This window comes from Notechis scutatus, chromosome Z (genome assembly GCF_049901735.1).
Source record: "Notechis scutatus isolate UNSWTSFEM ecotype Mainland chromosome Z, rNotScu1.2, whole genome shotgun sequence".
Classification (NCBI taxonomy): domain Eukaryota; kingdom Metazoa; phylum Chordata; class Lepidosauria; order Squamata; family Elapidae; genus Notechis; species Notechis scutatus.
In genome coordinates this window covers 30,804,546-30,824,174 of record NC_142025.1, presented here as the reverse complement: position 1 = coordinate 30,824,174, position 19,629 = coordinate 30,804,546, and the positions used below count along the sequence as shown (strand labels likewise).

The window sequence follows — 19,629 nt, the reverse complement described above, 5'->3', positions numbered from 1 at the left end:
ATTATAGTGAAGTTAAGACAGGCACAAATTCCAGAATATTGTTCTGGGATTCATGTTGGGAACATTAATGATTTTAGGTCACACCCTTGGAATCATTTTGGTTTAATGATAAACCTAGGGTACAACTGTTTAATGATGTCTAGGGTACAACTGACCCTAGACATTCTTTTAATTGAACTGATAAAACTTTGTGTGTGTGTAATAACTTTTTCATCCTGGCACATTGCAGATTGCTTTAGTTAAGAAATTTTTTAAAAACCAACCCAAAGTGCTATTTATTCAATCTGAGTCCTATATATTAGTAAGATAAACATGAGAGTTGGACAACATATACAAAAAAAATATCCAGAAAATCTGAAGGGGAAATGCTTTTTCAGCAAACCATGTATGTATGTATAAATGACCTCAATCTTAATTTCCTTTTCTTCTGACCTCACAATTATATCTCTTCCAGCCATGGATGTATTTATGCTTCTGAATAATGAAATATGCTATGCCATAATAAAGTTAGGAACATGTGATGCCACAGGACTTTGATTTTTTTAAAGCCAAACTCCTTCTTGATATATATCATTAATGATACCTTAGATATTGCCACATTGCTCTGCATTTTGGCTCGAAGATCTTTCCACCAATCTGTATCCGAAGGGTATCTCCAAAGCTTCTTGTTAAATTCATGTAAAAGCTAAGAATATAGCAATATGCTTACTAGTAATATCATATGAATACGAACACACACACACACACACACACACACACACACACACAGAGTACAAAAATCATTAGCTTTAGAAATGTACTGTTACATTTTCTAGCATACTGGTGCACGTTTGGCCAGATTACTGACAATTTATCAACCAAAATGATTTTCCATCAAATTCTTCAACCCAGCTCCTATATCTAACAAAAGATGGCACTTACATAAGACAGCATGTTACCTGATCAGTCACTGCTTTTACATCTCCCAACAAGCCTGCAGCAGGTTTCACATTGTTTCCCAGCTCTTCAGCAAAAATGTCTACCTTTGAAAAAACACCAAGAAAGCAGAAAAGAAACAAATTATCTGCTTGAAGAAAGAAAGAAAAATCAAATGGTGACTTAGGCAATAACAGTTTTCCTTAAACAGCAGGGCTTCAATTTTTAGTTCAAAACAAAGAAAAAAAATGAACTACTTGTTTCCCTCTAGTTGTTAACTTTCTCTTTTTGCCTAAGATTTACAACACATCTTATACAAAAACTTTAGCCTTGATGAGATAAATTGCCTCTAAAAGCAAGCAAAAGCAAAAGATGAAACTCAACCAAGGAGCAGAAAAAGGCAGAAAGGCAAATAAAATTAGTCTCTAAAGCACTTTGGGGAAACTCTTTTTCAAGAAAAATTTAAATTAAAGAGACCTTTGATCACATCAGGAACTAGGGTTTTTTTCCTAAAAAAAAATTCCTTGGTTTAACATCCTGTCTTTTGACAATAACTATGCAGATATGCTTGGAGGATTAAAAAGTTCTTAAACTGATGTTACATTATTTTCCACTTATCCTGTCTCCAGTAAATCTTGCACTGGTTGCATTTGGGCTATACCAGCCTTCCTTGCCCAACAGCTGCTTTCCAAATATGTTATAAGTTCCAGATCCCCAGCAAAAATGGAAAGTTGCATTGAACATTTGGGGCATTGTACTTCAACTGTCTTTGAAGACCACCTATTAAAAATAGCTCTGGAATGTATCTAAAAAGAAATTTGTCCGAATACCTGAATAACTTTTACATCTGGCTGAAACCTTGGTGGAAGTCCAAAATGCAGAATCCAGTTGAGCCTGGCTCCAAGTAATACTATCACATCAGCATATTGCAGTGCCCTAGTCATTAAAAAGAAGTCAATTAAATTATTTTCATATATATTTAAAAGAATATAGAACAGCAATTAAAATTTTGTGTTTTTAATCATTATAATTGAATGTTGCTCTTTATCACTCCAAAATATTATCAGTTTGGAGATTTTGAATCCCTTAAACTGCTAAGATGGACTGTTTAATTGTGGCTTATTGAATACGTTATCTCTCAATAAGTTCCTAATGTGACCTTAATACCTTTACCATTGTTATTTTGGCTGTTGTAATAATAATAAATAGTATGTTCTTTACCTATAATTTCAAAGGTTGGAAGGAAAGGCTCAATTTGTGTATTTACCTAGATCTGGCTGCAGCCACACAATACGGATGGTTGTCAGGAACAACTCCCTTTCCCATTGGCGTAGGCAAAAATGGAAGCCCACACTGGTCCACCAATCTCCTGATGCTGTTTTCAGCACGTGAATAAGCAGCCCCTAAGAGATATACCCATCACCATAAAAACTTCACGACACCGTTTCAGTATCCTATCAACCTTTTCTATGACAGCATCACTTTTCACTGATGATGATTTTGTTAAGAGCCACTTATACCTTCATTTGAATGTTAGAAAAAATTAATATGCAGCTTGGTCGTAATAGAGTAAAGCCTCACATACAAAAGGATAATCTTTTAACATAGAATACTGTTAATTTGCAGTAGTATTAAACTTTAAAAATTTATAATATTTTACTGGGATTGCAAAAATGATTTATTTTCCAATAATGACTAGTCTTGTGTTTCAAACTAAAACTGATGTATAAAAAGAAAATGACAGCTGCTACAATCAAAATTTCTGATTTGACAACATGCAAAAATTCAAAATAATAATTGCATATTTTGAGCAAGTCCTTTAATTAAAATAATAATTAAACATTTTAATTATAAATTAATCTGGCATCATTTTATAGCAAAGCAGCTTGCAGAGGTATGGTAACTGTCAGCTCTATGTGGCTATCAAGACCCCTTTTTGCTGCTTTCCTCAATTATACTGCCATAATTGGATGATATGGTAACTATTTACAATATTTTCCCTCCCTCTAAATTAAATTTTAAAATAGGTATATTGCTCCCTAGAGCAATTTTGAGGCAATCCTGCTTTTAAAAAAATAATTTTACTTCCCCTCCACTCTGGTGATATCCCTGTATTATCATCATATTCAGAGTTAAAATAATTTTAAAAGTACAACTTTTTTTTAAAAAAAATCTTCCTTTTACTTTATATAAAACACCAGCAACCAAACATTTTCAGGGAAAGTTATTATATTTTGTTCAATAGGCAAAATCAAAGCGAATTCCTGGGACATTTTAATTTCAACAGGCAAAAGAATTTATTTATTTATTTTGTAAATAAAGTAAACAATATGACAAGGAAAGAAACATTTCAATTATTATATTTGAACTTTCTAGGGAATAGGGTGTTAGCTTGTTTTGTTAGGACTGAAATAGGACTACCTTTGCCGATAATTAAAAGTGGTTTCTTGGAATGTAAAATTAATGAAACTGCTTTAGAAATGCTCATCTCTTCAGCCATACTGATAGGAGGTGCTGGACAGCAGTCAATGTACCTGTAAGACAGAATAAAAAACTAATCCTCAAAAAAGATCTGGAATAAACAACAGAATAAATAAGCAATTATTTAATTTGTGTATTATCATTTCAGGCTATTATCAACTAATGTGAACATATTGCATTCCCACCAAAATGACACACTAGTTTAATATGAAGCATATTTTTATAGTGAATGGAAGTATCCTGAAAATTAGACTCCTTCTCCTACTCATTTTGACAGGCAGGACTAAAATCATTCCTAGGAGTCAGAGAGCAACACTCCCTTACAGCTACAAAATTAAAAATCAATAAGAGCTCAAAAAATCCCAAGAGAAAAACCAGACTAGATATAACAAATTCTTTTCTGCAGCAAAATTATTATCTCCCTAGGGATAAACAGACACCCACTGTAGAACAGAAACCATCATAGCAAGTTCAGTGATCCATTTTTCTACAGTGCAGAAAAGTATTCTGAGATTGAAAAGATAGTTGGGGAAACACTACATTTCAATATGACCTTCTGAGAAAAAATAACTTGTACTAGAAAGAAAGTAGTTACCGTATTTATCGGCGTATAACACGCACAGGCGTATAACACGCATCTTCATTTTAAGAGGGAAATTTCAGGAAAAAAAATTAAATTTTCCGAAGCGCCCGTTTCACCCCCACTCCCAACCCGCGCGCGCGCTTCAATGCACAGTGTCCCATTCTGCCTGCCTGCCTGCCTGCCTTAGTTTCTGGTTGTTTGGGAGCAGCTTCGCTGAGAATAATAACTATTCGCCTCTTTTACTCAGCCGAAGCTGTTCCGATTCAACCATTAACGAAGGCAGGCAGGCAGGCAGAACGGAGCACTGCGGGCGGGCGGGCGGGCGGACGGGTGGGGGTGGGGAGAAACGGGCGCTTCAGGGAAGCTGTGGCGACAGGAAAAGCCCCCCGCTTCTTTGAAGCAGTTTCTTCCTGCACTGGTGGAGGAGCGAGAGAGCGACTGAGAGAGCTGACCCAGAGAGCAGGACAGGCTTCGGTTGCTTCCTCCCTCCCCTTCTTTCATTTGTGTCCTTGATCCCGATCCCAGCAGCATTCACCGAAGGCTTCTTAACATTATATCGGCGTATAACACGCATACATCATTTGCCCCCTATTTTCAGGGGGGAAAAAGTGCGTGTTATACGCCGATAAATACGGTATGTATGTCTTACAAGCTTATCTGCTGGATTTAATGGCAAATCAATGCTTGAAATGGCTTAAACGTAAGCAGATAACAGATAATCAGAGTTGGAAGGGACCTTGTAGGTCATCTAGTCCAACCCCCCGCCCAAGCGGGAGACCCTACACCATTTCTGACAAATGGAAGTCCAATCTCTTCTTGAAAGTCGCAAGTGATGGCGCTCCCACAACTTCTGAGGGCAAGCTGTTCCATTGGTTGATTGTTTTCACTGTCAAAAAGTTTCTCCTTATTTCCAGGTTAAATCTCTCCTTGTTCAGTTTCCATCCATTATTCCTTGTCTGGCCTACTGGCGGTCTAGAAAATAGCTTGACTCCTTCCTGCCTGTGGAAGCTCCTCAAATATTGGAAGACTGCTATCATGTCTCCCCTGGTCCTTCCCTTTACTAGACTAGCCAAGCCTGGGTTCCTGCAACCGTTCATTGTATGTTTTAGCCTCCAGTCCCCTAATCATCCTGGTTGCTCTTCTCTGTACTTTTTCTAGTGTCTCAACATCTTTTTTTATGTGGTGAACAAAACTGGATGCATTACTCTAGGTGTAGTCTCATAATTAGCTGGTTGTCCACTAAGACTCCAAGATCCCTCTCATAGTTACTGCTATTGAGTCTGGTTTCACCCAATCTATATGTGTGCTTTTGGTTTTTCTTGCCTAAGTGTAGGACTTTACACGTAGGACTTGAGCCTATCTTCTTGGGTGTTAGCTATTCCTGCCAACTTAGTATCATCTGCAAATTTGGTAAGTTCCCCTTCTATTGCCTCATCTAAGTTGTTAATGAAGATATTGAAGAGTACTGGGCCTAAGACAGAATCTTGTGGCACCCCACTGCTTACTTCCCTCCATGTAGACTTAGACCCATTAAGGACTACTCGTTGAGTACGGTTTGCCAGCCAGTTGTGAGTCCATCTAGTGGTGGTGCTATCTATTCCACTTTTTTCTAGCTTACTAAGAAGTATGTTGTGGTCTACTTTGTCGAATGCCTTGCTGAAATCTAAATATATTATGTCCATAGTATTTTGCTGGTCTACTAATTTAGTTACTGTGTTGAAGAATGAAATAAGATTGGTTTGGCATGATCTGTTTTTAATAAACCTGTGCTGACTGCTAGTTATTACTTTACTTTTTTCTAGATGTTGGCAGATCTGTTTTTTATTATCTTTTCCAGTATCTTCCTGGGTATTGATGTTAGGCTGATTGGTCTATAGTTTCCTGGGTATGTTTTTTTTTTTTTCCTATTTTGAAGATGCTCTTTTCCAGTCTTCTGGTAGTTCCCCGGTGCTCCAGGATTTTTGAAAGATATGGTGCAGTGGTTCTGAGATGACCTCTGCCAGCTCCTTTAAAACTCTGGGATGTAATCCATCAGGCCCCAGTTATTTGTTTTCATCAAGATCAGATAGGTGTTCTCTTACTAATTTTTTGCTTATTTTAACTTCTATTTCTGGTCTGTCTTTTACGGTTATGTTTTTGCTGGGTTGAGCTATAGTTTCTTTTTGCGTATAGACGGATGCAAAGAATGAATTAAGCAGTTCTGCTTTCTCTCTGTTGCCTGTTACTTCCTTGCCATCTTCTCTCTTTAGTGGATCTACTGTTTCCTTGATTTTTTTCTTGTTATTTATATGTTGGAAGAAACTTTCTTTATTATCTTTGACTTTTGTTGCAAGTCTTTGTTCGTTCTGAGCCTTTGCTATCCTGACTTCGTCTTTGCAGATTCTGGCTATCTGCTGATATTCTGCCTTAGTTGTATGTCCTTCTTTCCATTTTTTGTACTTGCTCTTTTTTCTTTCAATTTGCCAGAGAGATCTTTGTGCAGCCATGCTGGTTTCTTCTTGGATTTCTTGTTTTTCTTTCTCAGTGGTATTGTGCTGGTCTGGGCTTCTATGATCATACTTTTTAGAGTTTCCCAAGATTCTTGAGTTGTTTTCCCCTTTAGGATTTTCATCCATGGAATCTTTCCCAAGTTCTCTCTGAGTTTATTGAAATCAGCTCTTTTAAAATCCAAGACTCTGGTGTTATTATGTTCTGTTGTTTGTGTTTGTATTATGTTGAATTCTAGTATGACATGGTCACTCTCACCCAAGATTCCTGCAGTTTCAACTCCCTCTATCACTTCTTCTCTGTTTGTAAGAATTAAGTCCAGTATGGCTGTCCCTCTAGTTTCACCCTCTACCTTTTGGACAACAAAGTTGTCGGCTAGGTTGGTTAGGAACTTATTTGATTTCTCACTTGGTGCAGAATTAGTTTTCCAATTGATATCAGGATAATTGAAGTCTGCCATTACTAGTGTTGTGTGTTTCCTGCATATGTTTGTTAGTTGGCTGGCAAAAAGGACATCTATATTTCTGCTTGATTGGATGGCCTATAATATATATCTATGGCCATGTCATTATTTTTTTCTTTTATATTGACCCATATGCATTCTAGGAGGTTTTCATCTTTGGTTTCATGCATTGCTGTAGCAATATAGTGGTCCTTTACATACAGTGCAACTCCACCTCCTCTTTTATTGGGTCTGTTTTTTTTTAATAGTTTGTATCCTTCTACCAGTATGTTCCAGTCATGGGTTTCATCCCACCAAGTTTCTGTTATTCCAACTATATCATATTTATTTTCATGTATTCGTAGTTCGAGTTCACCCTGCTTGTTCCCCAGACTTTGTGCGTTTGTATATAGGCACTTGAGATCTTTATGTCTGACACTGTGTTTACTGTCTACATAACCTGTGTTGTGCCTGCCTGCCCCTACTTTCTTGCCACCTGTTTGATTAGTGCACATTGTATGGCGCTCACTATTAAATGCTTTGTTTTGGTTGGCATCAAGGTTGATAATCTTACCTGCACAAACATCTATTTTGCATGCACTGATATCCTTATTAGTTTTAGGTTGCTGGGGACAGAAATGTTCTGATTCCATTAATTCTCTGTCCCCGCTGTTCAGTTTAAATGTTTTTCCAGGAAATCTGTGAATTTAATGCCAAGTAACTTAGTCCCTTTCTTTGATGGCTGCAAACCATCTCTTTTGTACAGTTTTTCATTAGACCAGCTGCAGACATTATGACTAATAAAACCAAAGCCTTCCCCTTTACACCACTCCTTTAGCCACACATTAAACTCTGCTACACGCTGCCCTTTCCCTTTTTGTTCCTTGTATACTGGTAGAACCTCTGAAAAGATAAGCCTACAGCCCATATTGCTAAGTTCATACCCCAAGCTCTGGAAGTCTTTCTGAACAGAAAGTACATCCTTCTGGGACAGATCATTTGTACTAAGATGTATAATAGCATCAATATCACAGTCCTTGCTGGCATTCTTGACTATCTTAAGAATATGCTTGTCTCTGCTGGCAGTAGCACCTGGTAGACACTTGACCTCTTTCAAAACCTCAGTATCCTTTCCTAAATTTACATCCCTTACAACTGAGTCCCCAAACAGAAGGTGGCTTCTCTTTTTGGATGCCTTGCTCTTCTTGTGTGACTGGTGCGTGATACCTGATTCACACTTTCTCCTTTCCAAAGTAAGTTCTTGTTCTAGGACCATGATCCCCAGCTTACTTGAGTTATCATTATCACAACTACCTTGACCTGTCACTTTAGTGTTCCTATTAAAGTCAGCAAGGGCACTGTATCTGTTATGCTGGGAAACAGCAAAAGCTTTGCGTTTATGGTCCACAGCTCTCACCCTGCCAGATCCCACAGTTGTCCATACTGCCCTTTTCCTGTAGGATCTTTGTGGTAGTGGGGGCTGGTAGCACGGCAGCTCAATAGATGGCTGGATTGGGCACCTAATTTCTGCTTGGAGAGATTGTTGATAGGTAATCTATCCATGTAGACTGGTAATTTTTTTACAAAGAGGACAATGTCCAAGTTTGAAAGGAGTACTGCGAAAGAGAGCTGTAAAATAAGTATTATACTGAACTAAGCTGGTCATTTTGAAAAAAAATAAAATCACAATCTCAAGCGCATTTACCCTAAATGTATTATTGGTATTCTTGGTTTATAGTTATATGACTCTGCTATCTTTCACCTTTTTACTCACTCTCTGCTTCCTTCACAAACAGCCAGCAGCTCCTCCCATAACCTCTGGGAATTTGAAATGCAATGGAAGCAATTCAAACTGCCTCTCTCCTTTTTACTCACCCTCTGCTTCCTTCACAAACAGCCAGCAGCTCCCCCCACAACCTCTGGGAATTTGAAATGCAATGGAAGCAATTCAAACTGCCTCTCTCCTTTTTACTCACCCTCTGCTTCCTTCACAAACAGCCAGCAGCTCCCCCCACAACCTCTGGGAATTTGAAATGCAATGGAAGCAAACTATTACAAAGCAAAGTTAGAAAAGTTTATATGCAATTAAAGATTAAAAATTAAAGGACATTAAAGAAGTATATGAACTCTGAAAATAAAAGAAGCACACATTTTTTTCTGCTGGATAGGGATCATTGTAAGTGAAGGCCTATCTGTATTGTTAAGAAGTACAATCATGTCACCCAGCATATACTAATGGAAATCACTTTCAGATAAATTTAGAATGTGTTGCTTCAGAAATGAAATGGAGACTAAGCTGGGATTTATCCCAAAAGGTGGCAATGGCAAAACACTTTATATTGTTGCCAAACCCACAATATGGATATCTGCTGGTATTCATCACAAGTTGAATTCAGCTTGAAAGTGTCTAACTTTTACTAGAGCAAGTGAGAGAAGCAACCCAATATACAGGGTAGGATCTTCCATTGCAGCAAAGTATACAGATAGTTGTGGAAAGAAAAAAATAACATCAGCTTTCAAAAGTAAAACTAGCATTTTATGTGATTACAAATACTTACTCTGCAATAAGGTCTTTCCAATACATAGGAAAAAATCTTATAACAAACTGTATTCAAAGGCAAATTGTGCATTTTGCTTCATAGCATATGGGCAGATGTGGGCAGAATGGAACTGTGAATACTAATTTCTATAGAACTAAATTTCTTGTATATAGTTTTATATGGCGATTTCACTCTTGTTTTTTTTAATAGTTAAAATTATATTCCTTTAATTTCTGGCTAGTTTCCCCCCCAAATGCTTCTTTACATGGATTCTTTACATTCTCTCACACTTATTCTCAAGGAACCAAATCAAAAGCAAAAGATACCTTACAGACTCTTAGGCAATATCCCCCATTTAAAAAAATATTGATGTAAATCTTTCAAGGGAATATAAGACATAGCAATTGAAAGGCAAAAATGGAGTATATAAGTGGTATCTCTCAAACTAATAATGATTCAAGTGACAATTGACTATGTATTTGAAAGGAGATCAGCTTCTTTTTCTTAATTATATCTTAAAGTTATGAGAAACAGACCCTGAAAGTCTTTGTCCTAATGTAGAGGTACATTTTGAGTCTAAAGGAAAAAATATCTCATTTGCTGGCATTTTTGTAGGATACTTGTTTTCATTTTAAGAAAGATTATTTTTTAAAAAATTAGTGAGATTCATGCTTGGGAAGAAATCACTTTTGATTAAGACACCTGCCAATGCTCTGGCAATTTCCTTGTAAAACCCTGGATATGGCATAGGATTTGGAGATTCTGAGATCTCTTCCAAAATCTGAAGTGTCTTATTTAAGCAATAGGTTAACATTAAATCCCATTTAATTGTTCTTAAGGATACATCTCTATATTTGAGTCACTCATGGAATTTAAAAAATCTTGATGTCAATTCTTTTATCTTCCATTCTAAATAATTTCTTTATAAAAGTTTGTTGAAGAATAAATTTAAAAAGTTAGAGTTCATTGGTTGGGACCAGTTGATTATAGTCTTGTGATGAGTCTGACTTATATTTCTTTAAAGTTTCTTATGCCAGAAAATATTTTGTGTTATGGGTAATTTTTAGAGTCAATATTTACCTTTATTAAAAGTACATTCCATGAGAAAGCACAAATATAGTAAAAGTACAACATTATCTGTAGAAACGACTTGCTATTTATAGTGATAACAACTCACTTGACAGAGCTTTTCTTCACTGTCAGATTTACAAAGTCTCCAGGTATGTCAATATAGCAGGCACCTGGGCGTCCATAAATACTGGTTCTGACAACCTAGATTGATTAAATACGTTGGAAGATAAATTACATGGCAGTAATCATAACTAAAGGTTTTATTCTATTTTTAATTACACCAACCCTTATTGATAAACATGCATTAAATAAACAATGGACAAATGTTGTCCCACCTGTATCCACAGGTGAGGATCTCAAGTTCCAGAGTTCAAATACTTTACGCAAACAAAACCAGAGACAGAAGATTCAATTGCTCTGTTTTCACAGTCCTTTGGCAATCCTCCTAGAATCTGTCTGGCAATTTGGATAGTTCATAAATCACAACGCTGTAGTCAAACGCACTTCTTTCCAAAGCAATATCCACTTTGTTTCCAGCAAAGATTACGAACTCGTACGCTCCCTTATATCCTCTGAGAGGGGGCGTGTCAGTCTCATTAATTAATCCTTTGCTGGACGTCTCTTTTCTAATTGAGATTGACGTCTCAATCTTCTCCTAGTCCTGGCATCCAGCCAGCATCCGGCAGTTTCATCACCGCTTGAAGCCTCTGACACACTTTCCTGATTAACAGTTAACACCTGAGGTGCAATCAGGGAAGTAGATTCAGGGAGGGGTGGACTCTGAAACCTCCAATAAATCAGGCTCATATCTCAGATCCAACTCCTCTCCCTCTACTTGACTCCCCTCTAAGTCACTTAATAATGCAGGCTCGAATCTCAGTGCCAGATCTTCTTCATCGCTCGAACCCACATCTGCTGACTGACCAGGTTCAAATCTTGGAGTCACAACAGACAAAATAAATATCCATCTACTAAAGAATGAATAAATGTTAGATTCAGCCTGTAAATAAGCATATCTACAGTCAGGGTTGTCAAACTCCTGGCCCACGGGCCAGATGCCTCACATGCTGGCCATGCCCACATCAAGTTTAGCAAAGGGGAAAAAAGTCCTGATAAGTCATATGTCACTGCCATGATGATGTGAGTTTGACAGCCCTGATTTAGCTCTACAAACAAATAGATTTGGAGTCATCAAATCAAAATCCCTGGCTGAATTCTACAACGAACATGATTCCTAGATAGATACTCCTTGAAAATCTTGTTTTTCCTATAGCAAGTCTCTGTCTTTTGTTGGGCATAGCAACACAGCCATGCTACAACAGTGACTTTCTCCTCAAAATGTAAATGGAACTACTTGTTCATTTAAAGATTCCTGTAGCAAAGGCTCTATAGTAGTGTAAAGATTCTTATAAATCATTTTTATGCAAAATGCAGCTTTAATAGAAACTAACAGTAATAGACTTGTATGCTTCAGAAATGTTTGTGCAGCATTATTTGCACTTTTAACCTTCAACCTTAACAGCTTCAAAAACGTTGTCTACTTCCTTAGGGGGAAGGTTCAAGCTATTCCTAGTTAATAAAATAAGCATCTCCAGGCCTCACTAATGAGCTGCTCCACAGTTGGTTTCCATCTGAACGGATCAAGCAATTTAATCTGTCAGATGTTCCACAAATTCCTTCCCATGGGTCCTAAGAGACTGGTAATTTTAAATAGTCACAGGCAATATGCTGCAGATGCAGTTAGCATGGAGAAATAGTGGTATTTTGTTGGTCTTGTGACCAAAAGATAGTTTATTAAAGTATGTATCTGCAGATCCAAAAATATACTCTTTTGTAATTGACAGTTAATTTTTTTGTCAATGTGCAGCTTTTTTAAGCTGCTGATAACCATTGGAATCAGCACTGCTGGTTTATGCCATTATTATTATCATGATTGGTTGAAGTCAACCAGATGTTTAGACTGGATTTTGCATTTTTATCGACCTCTTGAGCCCTTCCTAAGGACCTGAGATAGGCAGGTATTGTTTGGTGATATTAAAAGCAATGTTGCAGAATGTAAGCTGTTCCAGTAAAGCTGGCTTTAGCAATTGACTGATGGTCAATCAATTATATATTATAAGCTAAGAGTATGTGTGTATGAATTATCATCATTATACTGTATACAATCATCCATATAACATTACAAAGCTAGTATTTTTATGAAATAATATTAACATGTAATATTAATATCTTAAAAGGTACTGGGCATTTTTTAAAGTTAGATGCTGTTCTGATGATCTATTACTCTGAAATATAAATAACTGAACCCATTCATTTATTCAGGCATCATCAGCCATATGACAATTTTCCAGTCCTATTTGTTTCTCACAGAGCTACATGAGAAAGAATTAAGTATTACTAATTTTTATCTTTTACCTTCTCGATAACTGCAGGAATAGCTTCTAGACTGCTTGGTCGGACAGAAAATTTGCTAAAAAGTCTACATGCTTCAACCTGAAAATAAACACATATATTATTATTATTTTTTAAATAACAAGATGATTTTACAACAGGATTTGATCAGTCCAACAATCCATCCAATTCACATCCCACTTCCAAAAATAATAATAATGAAAAGCAGGGGATTACCGCAATTGCTTTGCAGAGATACCCTAGAAATGAACATGGAGGTTCTATTTATAAATACCACAACTATTAGTTCATTCCAGATAATGCAAGGATTACTCACAATTACTCTATCATAACCATCTTCAGAAAAGCTTCTTTATAAAAACTTCCAACCAAACATTGCATAATATCTGCTCTTAACACAAAAGGTTATGATTTGTAAAACATACAGCATTGTCATTTCAAAAGTTTTGATTATTTGAAAAATTAGAAATATAGTTGTTTTTTAGTTAAAAACTCAAATAATCCAAAAAGGTGGAACAAGCATCCATGTAAACTGAACAAATAAAATTAATAGCATTTGCTCATATGCTCAAAGGACACCGGATATAATTATATATATTTTTAATTAACGGAATAAAGATTTAATATCACTAATGCACCAATATTCCAAAACCATTTCAGGGGAAACTTAAGGAATGCACAAGAGCAACTAGGGAGGGGAGTGATGAAAAGCTAGGAGTATATCTGCTTAATGTTGATTTTTTGGAAGGGAAGGTAGATTGATTATTGAGCGCTGGTGACTACAAGAATAAATCCTTGCAGTTTTCTTGCCCAAAGTTACTCAGCTGCCTTGTGCTAACACAGACCTAGAACTCAGTATCCCAGTTTCTAGCCCAGTGCCTTTAATCATTATATCAGTACTGAATATAGTCTGTTAATATTAATTAAGTTCAATTTGAGCCCTTATGAATGAAGAAATGAGGTGACAGAAGATCAGAAAGCACTATAATATACCAGAATGCAGCAGGAAAGAATAGGCAAAAGGACTGTCCTTTATATTTACATTACAATAGAAACAGAATAGTTTAAAAGCAAAGTTTTAAAAGAGCCAAGTAGTTGCAGATGACAAAGATTTGCTGGTGATGGTGAACATTGTTTTTTATGTAAAATATTCAGTAAAGAGGCTCAGAGAGTATATTCTCATAGGTAAAAAGAGGAGAAAGGAAGGCTTATTCAATTCAATCTGGATTTTTTTTAGTTTTATGCCTACCAATAATATTTGAGATATGAAAATCTCTGCGAGGAGTATGTGGTATAAGAACAATCTAAAGAGCATCAGTTACAGTAATATTTCTCAACCTTGGCAAATTTAAGATGTGTGGACTTTCAACACTAGAATTCCCTGGAAGTTGAAGTTCACTCATCTTAAAATAGTCAAGGTTAAAAAACACCGAGTTGGAAGTTGGGTTTCTAAAGTATTCAGGCATTCTTTTATTTAAAAAAAAAAATAACAGCAGAGATGTGCACCTGTGGAAATTCTTGAAAAGCTCCCATAGTCTCTTGATTTCTGTCACAGGAGCCACCAATGACAATCAATGGCCTTAAAAAAATTAACAAAAGTTTAATTCCTTAAAAACAAAAGCCAGATTCACTTAATTCTTGAATAAGCAATTTCCCCCAATCTTCCAGAGTTTCAGATAAACATATTATTTATAAGTCCCATCATCGCTAGACCATAGAGACTACTCACTAAAATAGGCAAGGCAATGAATTAAACACAATTAAGACAATCCTTAATTCTTGGGATAAAATATGTCATATTTGTGTTCTCTCCTATATAGATGTAATCTGCTTAAAACTCAATAAAATGGGAGAGGGAAATGGGGTGAGATGATAAGTATATGTTATGGTTATCTGCTTTCCTGATAAATGGCATTTGAATGTATATTTGGAAATAAAAGAGAAAACACAGATTTATTACCAGCAATTTATGTTTGCATTTGCCATTCCAGCCAGAGCATTTACAAGGCCAGGACCAGAAACAACAAGGCATACTCCAGGCCTAGAAACAAAAAGAAAAGCTATGGAGGTTTTGAATTAACAAAAAATAACTTCAGAGGCATCATACACAAACATTTCTGAAGGATTAGTTTGGAGGCAAATTTTTCATTTTTATTTAACTGGAGGATTTTAAACCTACTTTCTGCTCTCAGTAAAAAAGGGAAGGTCAAAACATTGTAATATATAAACTAAATAGGAACGAAATAAGAAAACTGGATTGAAGAGCAATTATCCCTCACATGTTCATCTACAAGGCTGTTTACAACTATTAAATCTAAAACAGATTTAAATGTAAATGAAATCAGTTACAGTTCAGAGGAGTACAAATGTTAAGCAAGTTCAGCATATTTTTGTTTTTAATTTATAGAAAACTGAGGTTGTGGTAGTGGGACTAAGAGAAACACTGCTGCATAAATTACAAAAAGCTTAGATTCTCAAAATTCAAAATTCTGAAAGACTATTATATCCAAGTCTTAGAATCCAATCAGAATAATTTGTATAGTCACCTTACCGGGCTGTCAGATACCCCACAGCAGAAGCTGCAAAAGAGGCCTATTGAAAATGAAATATTAATTAAAATCTGAATGGAAAGACAGTAGTACACCAAAACAATAGCTTTATATACTACCAGCTCAACACCCGTACTTCGCTACAAAATTATGTGGTCGGGCTTAGTTTTTGGGAAGGAAAATAAGGGAAAAAATTCTGCCTACCAGCATCCATCGATATTCATCTGGCTAGCATCCTGTCAGTGTATGAAAAAGTTGAGGGCTGTTTGAAAACTGAAACAGGCTTAGCTCAACTGTTCTGTACTAAAGCTGCTTGGTGCTGTGAAACTAAAGCTGAAACTCCTTTCCTCTGTTTGTGTTTTGCACTTGGAACAGATTCCTTTTCAGGTGGGGAGAACTCCTTAGAATCAGAGCATGTTAATAATAATATACGAAATACTAATGCTCTGATAGTCATTTCAAAAATCCTTTCTTAGTGAGCACCTAGAAGCCAAGAGGAACATATATGCTGTCAACTCATAAAACATTCTTATGCCTGTTTTAGTAGTTGCCATAAAAAAGGGGAGGGGAGGAAGGAAATCTGGAAGAGCAGTTGAAAGTGAAAGTACATTCTAACTTGTATCTTTAAAAGATTCTAACTATACCAGAGTTTTTGCCTGCAAATATATTTAATTGGAGAATGTGAATGATGATATCCAGCCTGAGAACTTACTGAATTGGAGAATCTGGTTAATGAGACACCCAGGGGGGAGGGGGGGGGGAAACAGGGTTATAGGTGACTAAATTACATATGCCACAGTTGGCTTCATACAGGGCAGTACCAGTATGTTGCCTCTAATGAATCCTTTGAAGTTTTTTGAAGTTTGGCTTGGGAATCATGATTTAATTAGAGCGATTGCTGGAATCCTGACACGTGCCAAATTTCAAGTTTGTAGGCTTTATAGTTCTGGAAATTTTGTGATGATGCGTGAGTGGTATTTCCCTTTTATACATATAGATTTTGTAATGCTCGGCAAAGCATTTGAAAACCTGGCACAAATGAAGCATCATTCCTTCAAAAGATTTGATGCAACTGTTTCAAGGGTCTTTCTAAATTTAAATTGTCTCTGTGTCCTGCAAAGATAACAATTCTACAGTGTCTATTTAGTGAAGTGGCTATTTATGTAGAGATAACCTGGTTAATTCTAATACCTAGCCATACCAATCCTTTCAAAGACTGCAGTTGACTCAAAACTTCAAACAAGGTGCATGATAATGTCCTTTACAACAGGGGACGCCAACCTTTTGGACCTCAGGGACCACCAAACTCATAATTTTAAATCCCAGGGACCACTAACCGGTTCTGTGGGTGTGGCCTAATTTGTGGGTGTGGTTTGGTGATCATGTGACTGGCTGGGCATGGCTTGTATGTAAATATTATAAATATTTATATAAATATTGATTTTTTTTATTAAAAAAGAGCAACTTTTACCCCAAAGCAGGCAAAGCAGGCAGGCAGATTGAGTTGCTCACAGAATCACAGATTCATTCAGAGATCTACCTTTCTGCCATCGGCTAGCTCAGTCTGTCACATAAAATTTACTAGCAAGCAAACTCACAAAATTAACTCACAACACACCATGTATGAAAATATTGAATTTTTTATTTAAAAAAGAGCAACTTTTACCCAAAACCAGGCAAAGCAGGCAGGCAGATTGAATTGCTTGCAGAATCACAGATTCACTCAGAGATCTACCTTTCTGCCATCGGCTACTTGAGTCTGCACTGAATAATAGAAGCTTCAGTCCTAAGGGAGGTTTGGCTGTGCTTAAAAATAGAGCCGAAGATCTAAAGACTAGCTAGAAAGCAAGAAATCCAAACATTTCCTGCTTCCCAGCTAATCTAAATCTCCCGGCACAGCAGAACAGCTGATGATCAGGGGGGAAAAAAAGGAAAAATAGCAATTTAGCAGGCAAGTTTGTCTGGTAAGGAGTTAGTGGGCAGGGAGGGTTCCTGCGGGCCATGTGGGCAGCACAGCCTTCTGTTTCTGCTCAGCCTGGATTAATTGCTTTGGTGGGGGTGCTCTGAGGGTGAGATTTCTCTGCAGCCCACCAAAATTTTCTCGCAGCTCACCAGTGGGCCACGGCCCACCAGTTGGCGACCGCTGCTTTAAAAAGAAACCTTTCAGGTGTTTTGCATAATCTATAAACCAAAAGTTTGCCTATTGATGAGGCTGCTATTTTGTTTACATAGCTGTGCCTATTTGAGAATGGACACTAAAATCTGATTTCAGATCTGAGTTGCCTCTTTCTCATTACTGTCATTTTCAATCATTAGTTCTCCCACTGCAGCTATTCATTTATCCTATTTTATCTAATTGCAAGATCTGCTTCTCTTCTCTGCAGGACTATTTGAGATTGGTATCTTCCTATTTCTTTCTTTAAACTTTTTTTTTATTCTATTCAATGTTGTTCTAGTTCCTGCAGTTTTTGCCATTTCCTCTTCTTTTGGGCTGAAAGAAGGTGACTGGCCTAAAGTCATCCAACTGGCATCATGCCCAAGGCAAACTCAAGAGTCTCTCAGTTTGTAGCCTAATATCTTAATTACAGTCAGATTAGCTATTTTCTTGTATAATGCAATTATTGGCAGATATTTTCCATGCTGACTTGTGATTTGCTGAATAACACCAATGGAGAAAACTAATCTCCTTATTTGTAATAATGGAACTTGTAAAAATCAGATCTTGCAAATCATTTTCTGGCAGTAATTTGAAATGGAAAAAAGACAGACTGACCATTGGATTCAAAGAAATTATGTTGACATAATTATGTGCCAATTCAAAGATTGTGACATCTTTTTAATTTGGCAGGAGGAACAAAAAAAAATTAACAAATTACCTCATTTTGAGGTTCATGTTGATAACTTTAACTGACAGTTATTGAATGGGATATTATACAATTTAGATACAAAACCTGGTTCACAGGCTCCACATTGAAAATATTGTAATTATTACAATTATTTAATTGTAATTAAAGAGCTGTAATTATAATTACATATAGAAATACATATAAAATATGGAATACAGCTTCTGCCAAAAGGATTTGACCTTCTATCTGTCCAGATTAAAGCAGCCTTTTCTAATCTGGTGCTCTCCAAGTGCAATAACTAAATAAGATGGAGTTAAAATCTCATATAACTGCACGGTATCAGGTTGGGGAAGCCCAGCCTACACATTAATCTAACAGGGAAAAAACTGCTATTCTTCATGCTGAGAGTTGAGGGTGGTTGGATTAAAATACTTCTGGGTTTTGGCCTACCTTAATAAGCTACAATTATTTTATTATAAATTTTAATAAGCTTTGCCATTTTGGAGGCTTAGAGTTACTTTTGATCAGTCTAAAAATGAATATAGTCTTTTACAGTATTTATGGTATCTTGATTTAAGCAGCATACCTTTTAGAGAGAAGAAATTATCCCATCCCACTCCCAGGGACGTCTAGCCATAATATACAAAAAGCTTGTGAAAAAAATTATACTTGAAAGGGCAAGAGACAGAATAGTAACATTTCTAGGATTGATGATTTCAGAAAGCATCATGTAGAAGACAATACGGAACACAGTACAAAAGTTAAATTATTAAAAGTGCTAATCAGATTTAACATCATGGCTGTGAGTGGCATGATGGGTGCAGATACAATTTTTATATAAAATCTTTGAAAAATCAAAAGTTAAACACAAGAAGGTAATTTATGCATTTCCCTTCTATTTCTGAAAAAAAAAAAAACCATGCCAAGTAATGCAGATACATTTAAAGATATCCAGAGTGGGTGTTTCTTTGGCAAAACTGTTTGTATTTAACATGCCATGATGCCATGACAACACATTGCCAAACGAAGTGAGCACTTAAAATGCAACATAAAACTTTGCAGATACCTAGAATGGTTATTCTTATAATTATGTAATCCTTTTTTGCTTATTGTGAAAGGAAAATGTGACATTATTTGTATATCTTTTGTTACTGATAAATTTCAGATATGTTAATGTATACAGGTAATAGATGGAAATAACAGCCAATGCCTACCCAAACTTCTTGTGCCAGATTTTCTCCAACCAATAATTTTAAGCCCTTGGTGCAAAGAACACTGGTTCATCACAATTATTTTTTCTTTA

General features: G+C 36.3%; 1 protein-coding gene across 1 annotated transcript in view; it reads right to left on the bottom strand.

The window, feature by feature from the left end:
• The window catches only part of HACL1 (2-hydroxyacyl-CoA lyase 1), a 28,293-nt gene that overhangs the window by 5,923 nt on the left and 2,741 nt on the right, over positions 1–19,629 (bottom strand). The window contains exons 3-12 of the mRNA XM_026673580.2: positions 15,483–15,523; positions 14,892–14,972; positions 14,438–14,510; positions 12,935–13,012; positions 10,626–10,720; positions 3,337–3,449; positions 2,183–2,318; positions 1,746–1,851; positions 939–1,022; positions 584–685 (exon numbers count right to left, since the gene is read on the bottom strand). Of these exons, the coding sequence (XP_026529365.1) occupies positions 584–685; positions 939–1,022; positions 1,746–1,851; positions 2,183–2,318; positions 3,337–3,449; positions 10,626–10,720; positions 12,935–13,012; positions 14,438–14,510; positions 14,892–14,972; positions 15,483–15,523 (909 nt within the window). The remainder of the gene's footprint in view (positions 1–583; positions 686–938; positions 1,023–1,745; positions 1,852–2,182; positions 2,319–3,336; positions 3,450–10,625; positions 10,721–12,934; positions 13,013–14,437; positions 14,511–14,891; positions 14,973–15,482; positions 15,524–19,629) is intronic.